This window comes from Armigeres subalbatus, chromosome 1 (assembly GCF_024139115.2).
Source record: "Armigeres subalbatus isolate Guangzhou_Male chromosome 1, GZ_Asu_2, whole genome shotgun sequence".
Lineage (NCBI taxonomy): Eukaryota > Metazoa > Arthropoda > Insecta > Diptera > Culicidae > Armigeres > Armigeres subalbatus.
In genome coordinates, this window is record NC_085139.1 from 67,899,087 (window position 1) to 67,913,964 (window position 14,878).

A 14,878-nucleotide genomic window follows, 5' to 3' on the forward strand; every position below is an offset into this window, starting at 1 on the left:
TCTTCGATAAAACAGCTCTTCAAACGGTTCTAGCAAACTTTAAAAACTGAAAGGCCTGCGGAGCTGAAAGGTAATAAAGATCTTTTCGTGCTCAAGACTTTTTCAAAATAATTGCCCTTTGTTTCAACATGAAGTAGAACTTTACAATTTCCGTTTCATTCTGAAGGCCTTGTGTTCGAATATTGTTTTGTCTTTGCTTGGATTTTTAAATAAAAAATCCTAGTGGGAGAAAGGCTATGAATTTTTAAACTATTTTACCTACAGACTGTTACATTCATGATTCGCACTAGTCAATGTGATAATTTTCCAATTAAATTCACAATTGCCATATCGCTTTGTCAGTAGATGAAGTTCAACGAACCACCAACCAACCGGTATAAGAACCCTTTAGGAAGAACCCGTACTTCCAGGCTGGCAACGCACCCCGACGGTGGTGGTACCTCAGAAGTGGAAGGTAGTCGTTCTCATTGACTGCAATAATCGAACCGCAATAACCCGCTAGAAGGAATCTGACTCTCGACGGCAACGACGACGACGACGACCTTCCTTTCACTTTCGACAAGATCTCGCGTCCGTACGTGCTTTTGTTTTGATCCCATTTGAACGCTGCTGCGCAAGAAGACCACGCAAGCATCACCACCATCACCGCCATCAGTTTTTTTTTCTCACTCGATTTCGTGCTGCAACCAATATTCCAGCTAGCGAAGATCAATAGCCGCAGAATCGTGTGACCTTCACGCCAGTAGCGCAGTGCAACCACATTTTGCATGGAATCCGGAAACATTTTGCAGTGTTTTGCTGCAGCCTAACGCTAATCGAATGCATTTTTCTCTCTTTTTTCCATTCTACTTCTTCCTTTTCTTGGTTGATGTGATTGTTTATCGTTCCGGTGCTTTGTACTATTTTTACCCCGCTTTTCCTCCACTGTGCGCGAAACCCATCAGTGCCTGATGGGCGGTTGGTGGGGAACATACAGCTTCCGGTGCCAACCAGTGGACCACGGCACGACCGGCCAACCGATGAGAGTAAGTGTCAAAGATCCCTCCCCCTTTCCATCCATCAACAAGATCCGAGTAAGGAAAACCAAGAGGTTCAGGAGTCAGAATTCCGTTCAGCTAGTCCCCCCGTTATATGTCAAGTTCTCTCCGTGGTAGGGAAATAAAAACAAACCGATGCAAACGCGGTCACACTACCAAGTATAGGAACCTCTCAAAGCTATGACCCAGAGAGGAGCGGAGTCGGTGCCATGGAAGCCACAGCAGCACATAAATACAAGCAGACACACGAATCGAACCAGTTGGACCTACGTTGGATTTACGACCGAAAAAAAAACCCGCACTAGAAACGGGACCGTAGTTCACACAAACCGGGGCGTTTGGTACCGCAGTACTCCAGTACCGTACTGTGGGGGTGGTGTAGTCGATGGCAGAGAATATTCACTAACCTAATCGCGGCAGCTCTTCGGTAAACGGGAACTCCTAGCTGTATGACCTAGGCTCCGAAGAGATCCGGCGTGAAGTCGGATCGTAAGAGTAGAGGTGGATATCGACTTCTTTACCACCTCAGCGATCGTATATTTGTACAGTACTCGTTTGCTAATTGGGTTTTGGGCTTTAGAATGTTGTACTGTGTTCAGGATACGTTTAATTTTTTATTTACATATTTTCGTTAAAATTTTGAATAACATTTTATTACTTCGTAGCTCAGTAAGATGATCGTAATATTTTGCCGAAAGAGAAAAATAGATTTTTTTGATAGATTAAAGCGATTTGCTGCAAACTTTAAACTGATCTTACGTAATTGTCCGTTTTAGTAGCTCAACCAATATTCTAATCAAAATGAGGGAAAACTGCTTGACATTTCATGTAGTCTAGAAAAACAATTGTGGAGGGAAACTATACATACGTATTTCAAGAGAATGTCGATTGTGAATATTTGTGAATACTTTTCTTTCCCAATCAAAATGTTAAAGGTAGGAATATAAGCAGCTTTTAATGCTTAAAAGTCGGCATCATGTACTTCAAAGCAGCTTTGGGAATATATCCAGTTACTCCACAAATTGTCTGGGCACAATTAAGTCAACTTATATTGGGTTGCTCGACACTGTGAAAACGATGGTGAAGAAAAAGTCGATATGTTTATGAGACTCTGATCATCAAGCCAGTTTACAGTACCAGATCCTTTTTTGCAGTTTACCAACAGAAACCAATTTCAGGAACACAACTAATGGCAAACAATGTTTCCATGACTCGCAGAATTTTAAAATTATTTAAAATATGAGAGATCAAGTGTCCCCATATTGAGGCAACAACCCAAGCAGCACACAAACTCCTCATAGGTTATTGCAACTCATTCCGGGCCTCTTGAAAGAGACTTCCGGGCCTCTTGAAAGGAGGCTTCCGGGCCTCTTGAAAGGAGGCTTCCGGGCTTCCGGGCCTCTTGAAAGGAGGCTTCCGGGCCTCTTGAAAGGAGGCTTCCGGGCCTCTTGAAAGGAGGCTTCCGGGCCTCTTGAAAGGAGGCTTCCGGGCCTCTTGAAAGGAGGCTTCCGGGCCTCTTGAAAGGAGGCTTCCGGGCCTCTTGAAAGGAGGCTTCTGGGCCTCTTGAAAGGAGGCTTCCTGGCCTCTTGAAAGGAGGCTTCCGGGCCTCTTGAAAGGAGGCTTCCGGGCCTCTTGAAAGGAGGCTTCCGGGCCTCTTGAAAGGAGGATTCAGGGCCTCTTGAAAGGAGGCTTCCGGGCCTCTTGAAAGGAGGCTTCCGGGCCTCTTGAAAGGAGGCTTCCTGACCTCTTGAAAGGAGGCTTCCTGACCTCTTGAAATGAGGCTTCCGGGCCTCTTGACCTCTTGAAAGGAGGCTTCCGGGCCTCTTGAAAGGAGGCTTCCGGGCCTCTTGAAAGGAGGCTTCCGGGCCTCTTGAAAGGAGGCTTCCGGGCCTCTTGAAAGGAGGCTTCCGGCCTCTTGAAAGGAGGCTTCCAGGCCTCTTGAAAGGAGGCTTCCGGGCCTCTTGAAAGGAGGCTTCCGGGCCTCTTGAAAGGAGGCTTCCGGGCCTCTTGAAAGGAGGCTTCCGGGCCTCTTGAAAGGAGGCTTCCGGCCTTTGAAAGGAGGCTTCCAGGCCTTTGAAAGGAGGCTTCCAGGGCCTTTTGAAAGGAGGCTTCGGGCCTTTTGAAAGGAGGCTTCCGGGCCTCTTGAAAGGAGGCTTCAGGGCCTTTGAAAGGAGGCTTCCAGGCCTTTTGAAAGGAGGCTTCGGGCCTCATGAAAGGAGGCTTCAGGCCTCTTGAAAGGAGGCTTCCAGGCCTCTTGAAAGGAGGCTTCCTGGGCCTCTTGGAAGGTGGCTTCCGGGCCTCATGAAATGAGGCTCCCAGGCTTCATGAAAGGAGGCTTCCAGACCTCTTGAAAGGAGGCTTCAGGCCTCTTGAAAGGAGGCTTCCGGGCCTCTTGAAAGGAGGCTTCGGGCCTCTTGAAAGGAGGCTTCCGGGCCTCTTGAAAGGAAGCTTCCTGGCCTTTTGAAAGGAGGCTTCCGGGCCTCTTGAAAGGAGGCTTCCGGGCCTCTTGAAAGGAGGCTTCCTGGCCTCTTGAAAGGAGGCTTCCTGGCCTCTTGAAAGGAGGCTTCCGGGCCTCTTGAAAGGAGGCTTCCGGGCCTCTTGAAAGGAGGCTTCCGGGCCTCTTGAAAGGAGGCTTCCGGGCCTCTTGAAAGGAGGCTTCCGGGCCTCTTGAAAGGAGGCTTCCGGGCCTCTTGAAAGGATGCTTCCGGGCCTCTTGGAAGGATGCTTCCGGGCCTTTTGAAAGGAGGCTTCCGGGCCTTTTGAAAGGAGGCTTCCGGGCCTTTTGAAAGGAGGCTTCCGGGCCTTTTGAAAGGAGGCTTCCGGGCCTTTGAAAGGAGGCTTCCGGGCCTTTTGAAAGGAGGCTTCCGGGCCTCTTGAAAGGAGGCTTCAGGCCTTTGAAAGGAGGCTTCCGGGCCTCTTGAAAGGAGGCTTCCAGGCCTCATGAAATGAGGCTTCAGGCCTCTTGAAAGGAGGCTTCTGGCCTCTTGAAAGGAGGCTTCAGGCCTCTTGAAAGGAGGCTTCAGGCCTCTTGAAAGGAGGCTTCGGGCCTTTGAAAGGAGGCTTCAGGCCTTTTGAAAGGAGGCTTCGGGCCTCTTGAAAGGAGGCTTCCTGGCCTCATGAATTGAGGCTTCCGGGCCTCTTGAAAGGAGGCTTCCGGGCCTCTTGAAAGGAGGCTTCTGGCCTCTTGAAAGGAGGCTTCCGGGCCTCTTGAAAGAAGGCTTCCGGGCCTCTTGAAAGGAGCCGTCGGTGCCACGTCAGAGGACCCTTCCTTTCCTCTTGACAGGAGGCCTCCGTGCCTCTTGAAAGGAGGCTTCCGGGCCTTTTGAAAGGAGGCTTCTGGCCTCTTGAAAGGAGGCTTCCTGGGCCTCTTGAAAGGAGGCTTCGGGCCTCTTGAAAGGAGGCTTCCGGGCCTCTTGAAAGGAGGCTTCCGGGCCTCTTGAAAGGAGGCTTCCGGGCCTCTTGAAAGGAGGCTTCCGGGCCTCTTGAAAGGAGGCTTCCGGGCCTCTTGAAAGGAGGCTTCCGGGCCTCTTGAAAGGAGGCTTCCGGGCCTCTTGAAAGGAGGCTTCCGGGCCTCTTGAAAGGAGGCTTCCGAGCCTTTTGAAAGGAGGCTTCCGGGCCTTTTGAAAGGAGGCTTCCGGGCCTCTTGAAAGGAGGCTTCCGGGCCTCTTGAAAGGAGGCTTTCTGACCTCTTGAAAGGAGGCTCTCGGGTCTCTTGAAAGGAGGCTTTCGGGCCTCTAGAAAGGAGGCTTCCGGGCCTCTTGAAAGGAGGCTTCCGGGCCTCTTGAAAGGAGGCTTCCGGGCCTCTTGAAAGGAGGCTTCCGAGCCTCTTGAAAGGAGGCTTCCGGGCCTCTTGAAAGGAGGCTTCCTGGCCTCTTGAAAGGAGGCTTCCTGGCCTCTTGAAAGGAGGCTTCCGGGCCTCTTGAAAGGAGGCTTCCGGGCCTCTTGAAAGGAGGCTTCCGGGCCTCTTGAAAGGAGGCTTCCGGGCCTCTTGAAAGGAGGCTTCCGGGCCTCTTGAAAGGAGGCTTCCGGGCCTCTTGAAAGGAGGCTTCCGGGCCTTTTGAAAGGAGGCCTCTTGAAAGGAGGCTTCTGGGCCCCTAGAAAAGAGGCTTCTGGGCCCCTTGAAAGGAGGCTTCTGGGCCCCTTGAAAGGAGGCTTCCGGGCCTCTTGAAAGGAGGCTTCCGGGCCTCTTGAAAGGAGACTTCCGGGCCTCTTGAAAGGCGGCTTCCGTTCTTCTTGATAAAAAGCTTTCGTGCCTCTTAGGAGACTTCCGGACCTCTTGAAAGGAGACTTCCGGGCCTCTTGAAAGGAGGCTTTCTGGCCTCTTGAAAGGAGGCTTTCGGGTCTCTTGAAAGGAGGCTTTCGGGCCTCTTGAAAGGAGGCTTTCGGGCCTCTTGAAAGGAGGCTTTCGGGCCTCTTGAAAGGAGGCTTCCGGGCCTCTTGAAAGGAGGCTTCCGGGCCTCTTGAAAGGAGGCTTCCGGGCCTCTTGAAAGGAGGCTTCCGGGCCTCTTGAAAGGAGGCTTCCGGGCCTCTTGAAAGGAGGCTTCCGGTCTCTTGAAAGGAGGCTTCCTGGCCTCTTGAAAGGAGGCTTCCGGGCCTCTTGAAAGGAGGCTTCCGAGCCTCTTGAAAGGAGGCTTCCGAGCCTCTTGCAAGGAGGCTTCCGAGTCTCTTGCAAGGAGGCTTCCGAGTCTCTTGCAAGAAGGCTTCCGAGCCTTTTGCAAGGATGCTTCCGAGCCTTTTGCAAGGATGCTTCCGAGCCTTTTGCAAGGATGCTTCCGAGCCTCTTGAAAAAAGGCCTCTTGAAAGAAAGCTTCCGGGCCTCTTGAAAGGAGGCTTCTTGGCCTCTTGAAAGAAAGCTTCCGAGCCTCTTGAAAGGAGGCTTCCGAGCCTCTTGAAAGAAGGCTTCCGAGCCTCTTGAAAGGAGGCTTCCAACCCTCTTGAAAGGAGGCTTCCGAGCCTCTTGAAAGGAGGCTTCCGAGCCTCTTGAAAGGAGGCTTCCGAGCCTCTTGAAAGGAGGCTTCCGAGCCTCTTGAAAGGAGGCTTCCGAGCCTCTTGAAAGGAGGCTTCCGAGCCTCTTGAAAGGGCCTCTTGAAAGGAGGCTTCCGAGCCTCTTGAAAGGAGGCTTCTGGGCCTCTTGAAAGGAGGCTTCCGGGCCTCTTGAAAGGAGGCTTCCGGGCCTCTTGAAAGGAGGCTTCCGGGCCTCTTGAAAGGAGGCTTCCGGGCCTCTTGAAAGGAGGCTTCCGGGCCTCTTGAAAGGAGGCTTCCGGGCCTCTTGAAAGGAGGCTTCCGGGCCTCTTGAAAGGAGGCTTCTGGGCCTCTTGAAAGGAGGCTTCCGGGCCTCTTGAAAGGAGGCTTCCAGGCCTCTTGAAAGGAGGCTTCCGGCCTCTTGAAAGGAGGCTTCCTGGCCTCTTGAAAGGAGGCTTCCGGGCCTCTTGAAAGGAGGCTTCCGGGCCTCTTGAAAGGAGGCTTCCTGGCCTCTTGAAAGGAGGCTTCCGGGCCTCTTGAAAGGAGGCTTCAGGCCTCTTGAAAGGAGGCTCCTGGCCTCTTGAAAGGAGGGCTTCAGGGCCTCTTGAAAGGAGGCCTGGGCCTCTTGAAAGGAGGCTTCGGGCCTCTTGAAGGAGGCTTCAGGCCTCTTGAAAGGAGGCTTCCAGGCCTCTTGAAAGGAGGCCTGAGCTTCAGGCCTCTTGAAAGGAGGCTTCCAGAGCCTCTTGAAAGGAGGCTTCTGAGCCTCTTGAAAGGAGGCTTGAGCCTCTTGAAAGGAGGCTCTGAGCCTCTTGAAAGGAGGCTTCTGAGCCTCTTGAAAGGAGGCCTGAGCCTCTTGAAAGGAGGCCTGAGCCTCTTGAAAGGAGGCTCTGAGCCTCTTGAAAGGAGGCTCCTGAGCCTCTTGAAAGGAGGCTCTGAGCCTCTTGAAAGGAGGCTTCCAGGCCTCTTGAAAGGAGGCTTCCTGAGCCTCTTGAAAGGAGGCTTCCTGAGCCTCTTGAAAGGAGGCTTGAGCCTCTTGAAAGGAGGCTTCCTGAGCCTCTTGAAAGGAGGCTTCTGAGCCTCTTGAAAGGAGGCTTCTGGGCCTCTTGAAAGGAGGCTTTCGGGCCTCTTGAAAGGAGGCTTCTGGCCTCTTCAAAGGAGACTACCTAGCCTCTTGCAAGAAGGCTTCCGGGCCCTCTTAAAAGGAGGCCTCTGGAAAGAAAGCTTCGGGCCTCTTGAAAGGAGGCTTCCAGGCCTCTTGAAAGGAGGCTTCCTGAGCCTCTTGAAAGGAGGCTTCCAGGCCTCTTGAAAGGAGGCTTCCAGGCCTCTTGAAAGGAGGCCTGAGCCTCTTGAAAGGAGGCTTCCTGAGCCTCTTGAAAGGAGGCTTCCAGGCCTCTTGAAAGGAGGCTTCCTGAGCCTCTTGAAAGGAGGCTTCCTGAGCCTCTTGAAAGGAGGCTTCCAGGCCTCTTGGAAGGAGGCTTCCAGCCTCTTGAAAGGAGGCTTCTGAGCCTCTTGAAAGGAGGCTTCTGAGCCTCTTGAAAGGAGGCTTCCTGAGCCTCTTGAAAGGGCCTCTTGAAAGGAGGCTTCCTGAGCCTCTTGAAAGGAGGCTTCTGGGCCTCTTGAAAGGAGGCTTCTGGCCTCTTGAAGGAGGCTTCCAGGGCCTCTTGAAAGGAGGCTTCCTGGCCTCTTGAAAGGAGGCTTCCGGGCCTCTTGAAAGGAGGCTTCCGGGCCTCTTGAAAGGAGGCTTCGGGCCTCTTGAAAGGAGGCTTCCGGGCCTCTTGAAAGGAGGCTTCGGGCCTCTTGAAAGGAGGGCTTCTGGCCTCTTGAAAGGAGGCCTCTTGAAAGGAGGCTTCCAGGCCTCTTGAAAGGAGGCTTCAGGCCTCTTGAAAGGAGGCTTCTGAGCCTCTTGAAAGGAGGCTTCCGAGCCTCTTGAAAGGAAGCTTCCTGAGCCTCTTGAAAGGAGGCTTCTGAGCCTCTTGAAAGGAGGCTTCTGAGCCTCTTGAAAGGAGGCTGGAGCCTCTTGAAAGGAGGCTTCCAGGCCTCTTGAAAGGAGGCTTCGGGCTCTTGAAAGGAGGCTTCCAGGCCTCTTGAAAGGAGGCTCTGAGCCTCTTGAAAGGAGGCTTCCTGAGCCTCTTGAAAGGAGGCTCTGAGCCTCTTGAAAGGAGGCTTCTGAGCCTCTTGAAAGGAGGCTCCTGAGCTCTTGAAAGGAGGCTCCTGAGCCTCTTGAAAGGAGGCTCCCGAGCCTCTTGAAAGGAGGCTTCCGAGCCTCTTGAAAGGAGGCTTCCGAGCCTCTTGAAAGGAGGCTTCCGAGCCTCTTGAAAGGAGGCTTCCGAGCCTCTTGAAAGGAGGCTTCCGAGCCTCTTTGAAGGAGGCTTCCGAGCCTCTTGAAAGGAGGCTTCCGAGCCTCTTGAAAGGAGGCTTCCGGGCCCTCTTGAAAGGAGGCTTCCGGGCCTCTTGAAGGAGGCTTCCGGGCCTCTTGGAAGGTGGATTCAGGGCCTCTTGAAAGGAGGCTTCCAGAGCCTCTTGAAAGGAGGCTTCCGAGCCTCTTGAAAGGAGGCTTCCGAGCCTCTTGAAAGGAGGCTTCCGAGCCTCTTGAAAGGAGGCTTCCGGGCAGTGCAACGACAGTGCAACGTCCAATTAATTCTCCTAAAAGTCGAATCATCAATTCGCTCTGGTCAATTGTGCCGAAGCAAAGCCTTATCTTTCGATTGGCATACATGAATAAGATGATTCCTATATTCTTAATTTCGACATGAACATAAGTGTGTGCATTTGGAGATTTTCAGCGATGTATGCTTTGAAGCGTAACGCATTGTAACGATTCCTTCCTTGCCCAAAAAGATTTCATTAAAATTCCATCTAAACAAATGTAGAACAACATCATTCTCTTGAAACCAGTGATGGAATTAGCAGCGGCATTGATTTTTGGTTAGAATTCAAGAAAATGTCAGCAGGAGTGTCCAAAATCTGTAGGGGTCCAAATCAAGTTGGTTACCCTACTTCAAAGCGCTTTTCGACAGCTTCATCCATTTGAAACGGTTATCCGCAATATCATACTGATCCTTACCCGTGTCCTATATTATTGTCCCGGTAATTGCTTCAAATCCGCTTTAATGTAGGACTGATCGTCATCCATGAGGCAGTACCGACATTTTGTTAGCAGCTTCGTGTATCCGTTTCCGGACGCGCGTTTTGGCAACACACTGCTGGCATTCGTCCCGATTTGCGAAGTTCTGCACCTTGTAAGTTTCCAATCTGAATCGCTTCTTGGCCCACTACTGGATGAAACTTTGCGTAAAACCAAGTTTTTTATTCCTCTCCTGCGTGGAAATGTTCGGATTGAAACGATAAATAAGCCCGATAAATAAGTGTCGATGAGGGCGCTGACACATTCTTACCCCCGAGAGGGTGCTTAAAACTGAATTTTGAGCAAATTTTGTTAAATCTTGTGCATCACCAAAGTACCAAGCTATCAGAACGTCGGCTTCAGGGGCACGTTCACCTCAAATTGTGAGATTTGTGCCATCTCAAAGTACCAAGCTAAGTAATTGATTATGAAGAATTATACAAATCGCACAACACAGCAAATCTGTTGTGATCTACTGGATTTTTTTACGGTTTTAACCCTTAAATGCGCAATGTTGTTTTAAAACAACAAACCGAAAATACGTTTAATGTTAATAATTCCAATGGTTATTTACGTTAAAAATATTTCCGACGAATTCTAAAAAAATCGCCTTGCGCCTTTAAGGGTTAAGCATAACAACGCTATGTAAATTTATTGTGAATAGAAGTCATGCAAACATTTAGAACCCATATTTTTATATATGAACAATCGACTCAAACTCAACTTTTCCCAAAAGCTTGTAGAACACCATCCACTTCGGAAATGGTCTTCAATTCGGGTTTTCTGCCAAACTGTACAAAGAAGATATGACTTTTGGAAAAATCGGATGGAATTGTGCGAGCAAATAATGTCAAGCAGTTTTTATTGTATTTTACTTGATTGTTAATGGAGCGTAAATAAATCAACCCTGTGTTGATAGTGTTTTTGTTTTAATATTTCGAGAGTAAAAATTAGCGATCAAGTGACATGAACTTATGAGAATCCACTCGTGACGTATCAATGTTATCCTTTCCCTCATATGATAAGAATAACAAAATGTGACGTCACGCTTATAAGAAAAAAGAAAGTTTTCGAAGGTATTATTTTTAAGTATAGGATATTGACAGGTGTTTCCGGCAAAAGTTAAAGAGCAAAATTAGTAATTTTCTTTGGCGGACACTCCACAATAATCCTGCATTCGTATTTGAGAATTTGCACCGCACTCAGTTAAAATTGATTAGCCAGCCATTATGAAAAGTGTCGAAGTGTAAACGCCTGCCGCAAATACCTGTCGGTTCCGTCTAATTGGTAAGTATTGTTGTATAAAAAATCAATAAAGCATTTCATGACAATGTTGATATGCAGTTTCAGATTGAGCTACGGATGAAACTACTCGGAACTTGATACTTTTTCCAGCCATGACTAATATCGCGTCAGGGGTAGTCATCATATTAATACAGAAGAGAGAGCCACTACCAACACTGAATGAAATCAGTCTAGCTCTTCAGCAGTTTTGTTGTTGTTTGGTGGAACTGTTTACTTTTATATGATTACATATCCCAGAATGAACCATTTCGACGATCACAAACCAAAAAAATGTGTTCGATAATCATTCAGATTTTTCACGCACCTATCATACATAATTGCACCCATTAGCACGTACACCTCGTTTCAAGTGAAGGACAACGTTTGTCATCCGATAGACCATAGACGCCACTCTCCAAATCTATGACAAAATTCGTATGACTCGGACGACAATAATTCGAACCACAAACCGCGAAAATGGAACCACTTTGCGGCGGGCTCCGAAGGTCAAACCGTGCCACCATCAAAAACAAAAATGAATCAGATGAAATTTTTCACTCTGTCAAAAATCTAACTTGGAACCTATTTTCTTTCTAATTCCAATTTACAGATCGGTATCTCGGGTTGGCTAACGGGACATTATAACTTCCGATGTCAGCCAGTCGACTATAGTAACCACCCTAAAACGTTAAGGGTAGGTTGAATACTCTGCACAATATGTTTTCGAATCAAACCACCATTCTGCATCCGCCATTTTTTGCTCTTTTGATGTGAGGATAAACAACATGCATGCCTGTTTCCTAACTGTGTTTGTGCATCACACATACACACTCGCACATGTCCATTCGTAGCTAAGCATAGCAACCCAAAAGCATATTGTGATTAATCAACGCCTACTCTTTCACTGTTCCTAAACAAAGCTTCCCTATGTGTTTCCTATGCTGTCGCTAAGCAGCCGAAGCAACGCAAGTAGTTAAAACAATTGCTCTAACTGTCAAAGTTTTTGAAAGTGTCAACCGCTCAATAGACTATGCACTTTGCACGACACTTCGTAGCATGCCACGTGTGACTAACCGCCATAAATTTATTCTTGAGCTAACCCATTAATTTTAGGAAAAAATAACTCAACCATACAATAAGATTCACTGAACAAGAACTACACCTTACTAAAAATTAGTTGGTAATTTAAAACTAATCAAAATGCTTGCTTTATCAAACTAACACTCCTAACGAGACTCACCAATGAGAAGGCGAGAGAACGCACACTTTTTTTTTCACCGAATCAAACCCTCCACCGGAAACCTCCCCCATACCATCATTACCTACTTACCTTTTGTTTTATTCCTCGAGCTCTTCATTTCTTTTCGTGGCCTTGTCTTGTGAATGTGAATTTCTGTTTTTGTTGCCTATGTTCTAGAAGTCTTAGGTTCTTAGGTTACTTAGGTTAGATAGCTTGATTTCTGAAAACGAAAAAAAAAGCGTTGAAGCTTGCTGTTCCTTTTCATTTTAGTTTAGTGTGTAGCGGACACTTAGAAGGACTAGGAATCCTATTTGTCGATAGCGTCACTAGGTGTCTCTTCAGTGTTAGAAAAAAATTAAAATGTTAAAGTTTGATTCTAATGTTGGTGTATTTTCTGTTTCATCTTTCGATTCTCTGCTTTCCTATCGAATTGTCATCGATAAAATGTGACTGAATATCACGAACACGTGCTAATGGCGTTGTGCGCCGATGATTTGGACCGACCGACCGTTGATGCGGATTTTCCATGGATCTCGTACACAGATGGTGCATGCGTGTTGGTGGTACTACTTCTCCAAGTTCACGGAATTCTTCGACACGGTAAGTTAAATTTTAGTTACATTTTCGTTTATACATCGGGACCAACATTTAAACTCTGCTATTCATGAAGACGGTGAAATTATTTGCATTTGAGTTTCCGATTATTTTGTTTCCAACATTAAGAGGTTTGAATGTTGGTTTTGAAGTTTTTAGATCTGTCTGCATAGAAATTGTTGCAATAGTCCGAATCAGCATGGAAAACCGTCCGTACGATGTTGCATTACATTTTTAGCTTGTTTTAAGTAACAGAATGGAAGAAATTTTTGAATTACCAAGCAGATTGTGGTCCCTACATATTCTGAATACATATATTTGCTGTGATCTACAAAGATGAGATTTTTTTTACATTCACGTTTAATTTTCTGCAAACAGTTTTACTTGACCTCTACTTCATTTCACACTGGATCAGGCGCGCTGTTGTTATTTGTGCAACCCCATTGAATAAGAACTCGCATTTGGTATTTGTGACACGGGAATGCGTGTAAGTGTTTTTTTTTTAATGTTTGAACGGTTCTCCGTGTATCAAGATCAGGGAAAAAATGATTGATAAAAATATGTATAAAACCATGCGTCTCCATTGATAGGTGCATGTGCTCTTTCTTTATTTACGAAGTTTCTAGACCAAGAACAATTCGACACCGAAAGTTGTTCCAGTTGTTGTTGCAGTTGTTCCCTTGCACCGCTGTGAAAAAAATCTTGTGTTCGTTACATTCTTTTCTGATGATATTGAGGGATAGGCTAGAGTTTCCCAGATTTTTTGCATAATTTGCATGACAAAAATGAAACAAAAAAGACATATTTTCAAGAGACGAACCCGAAATTGAAATAAAAACTTAGTTGTACAAGAAAGGCAAAAAGTACATGAAATTACGAAAATTCTCTAACATGTGGTATTTACCAATCAATTGTCCAGTTATTACAGTTTTTTTTTACTGAGTTACCATTTATATGTTCGTCTGAGATTCTTACGCGCTACCCCGAATGTCCAAAACCTTTTAAATGGTTTTGGATTTAATTTTCTGAAATCTGTGGGAGCGGAAGGGGGGTTTGGGGTTTCTGAAGGTGTTCACTCGGCACCGGTGGTTCCCATCGATTTTGCGAATTTGAAAGTGACTAAACCGAGATTGCATCCATCACCGAATAGATGCACGCTTTTAAAGTGGGGAATATACTCACATTTGGGGTGATATCGTTTCTTTGACACGGCAAATATATGCCATCAGGATATTATTCTCCTCCTTCTACCATGCAAATGCTTGACTGTGGAAACTCAGGGCCTAAGCTTTATAGAGCGTTTGAAGTATCATCTACGTTCTGGGGGTCGGCTCGAACTTTTGCCGGTGGCCTATGAATGGCGGAAAGCACATAAGGTGGAATGCGGAAGTCAGACTGATCGACAGGCTACCCGAGCAAAGGCAGATAACTGAAATGATATCACTGATAACACGATTAATTATCTTTATTATCATCTTGATATTTAGTTATCCATCATGTGATTAACTGATAACTGAATAATAACAAAATTTATTATCAATACAAATTTGGTATTTTCTTCTAAATTTCGCGTCGTTCACATATCAAGGCACAATACTAACTTATGCTAAATGTACCCGGCCTATGCTATGAATAGTGTGACAAGAGCTGTTTCCAAGCACTGAACTGAAATTTCCGTCTAAGCAGACGGTGACTTTCCTCGTTACTAACGATATCTACTGATTTGTTTATTTCTCTGTCAACAAAGGAATTTGCACAAAAGTTGAAATTTTCCTATTTATTTTATACTATGCTTATTAACTTTACTTTCATTTCAGGTATCGTTGAATAATGAAATATGTATCTGAGAACCAAGCGTTGTAGTTTAATAAGTACTTGAAATGGCGTTGCAGCTCCTGGAACATATGATCCAAGGACATGTGCTCATTCACGAACGGTGAATAATCTTGACTAACCGCAATATAATTCGTCTTGGGATCCACAGTGCTTATGTATATGGGGAAGCGGAAAATTTAACTGGAAGTGTCGGATAATCAAGAAATTGCAACGATCTGGTGTGTTGTGGCGAAAACAATCATGCTCGCACTTTAGCCGAAATAGCAATGTGCTCAATCAAAGACTAATTGCTCAACTATTGACAGTTTAAACCTTGGTTTGAACGTAAACGAGCAAGATCATCTGCAGTCAAACCTTCAATAGTCGATGTTGAAAGGACAGTCGACCGAATATAGGGAATATCGAGATGTGAAATAGAAAATCCTTTGGACGGTGTTTGAATGGGCCATCACAGTAGCCCACCCAGCCAACACAAAGTCGCATATGCTAGTGAATAAGTGTACAAGGTGGAGGCGATATAGGCGCATTCCTCTATTTGACTGCATACAAAGTGCACGTATATGGCCTCCACTTTGTACACTTATTCGCCTTGATATACGATCTTGTGTTTGCTGGGCAAAAAATATGTTTAACTAGTCGACCCGGCATACATATTATAGGCGAAAATGCGCGTTGTGGACTAGGTACCCATACGAAATTTTCATACGAATCCTAATTCCTAAATCTAAATTCTAATCAACCTTTTTCGTACATTTAGGGCCCCCCGAAAACTGTCCGGCCATGGATCCACCGAATAGCAAC

The 14,878-nt window shown here is 46.8% G+C and overlaps 1 protein-coding gene across 3 annotated transcripts in view; it reads left to right on the top strand.

Moving 5' to 3' along the window:
• Positions 1 to 14,878, top strand: part of LOC134226606 (elongation of very long chain fatty acids protein AAEL008004) — a 318,180-nt gene that overhangs the window by 265,543 nt on the left and 37,759 nt on the right. For 2 of the 3 annotated variants that reach the window (XM_062707493.1, XM_062707486.1), the window contains 2 exons: positions 11,018 to 11,101; positions 12,191 to 12,247. In XM_062707493.1, coding sequence (XP_062563477.1) covers positions 11,018 to 11,101; positions 12,191 to 12,247 — 141 coding nt within the window. Of the gene's footprint in view, positions 1 to 944; positions 1,026 to 11,017; positions 11,102 to 12,190; positions 12,248 to 14,878 lie in introns of all 3 variants that reach the window. The other variant, XM_062707503.1, reaches the window with a different exon arrangement.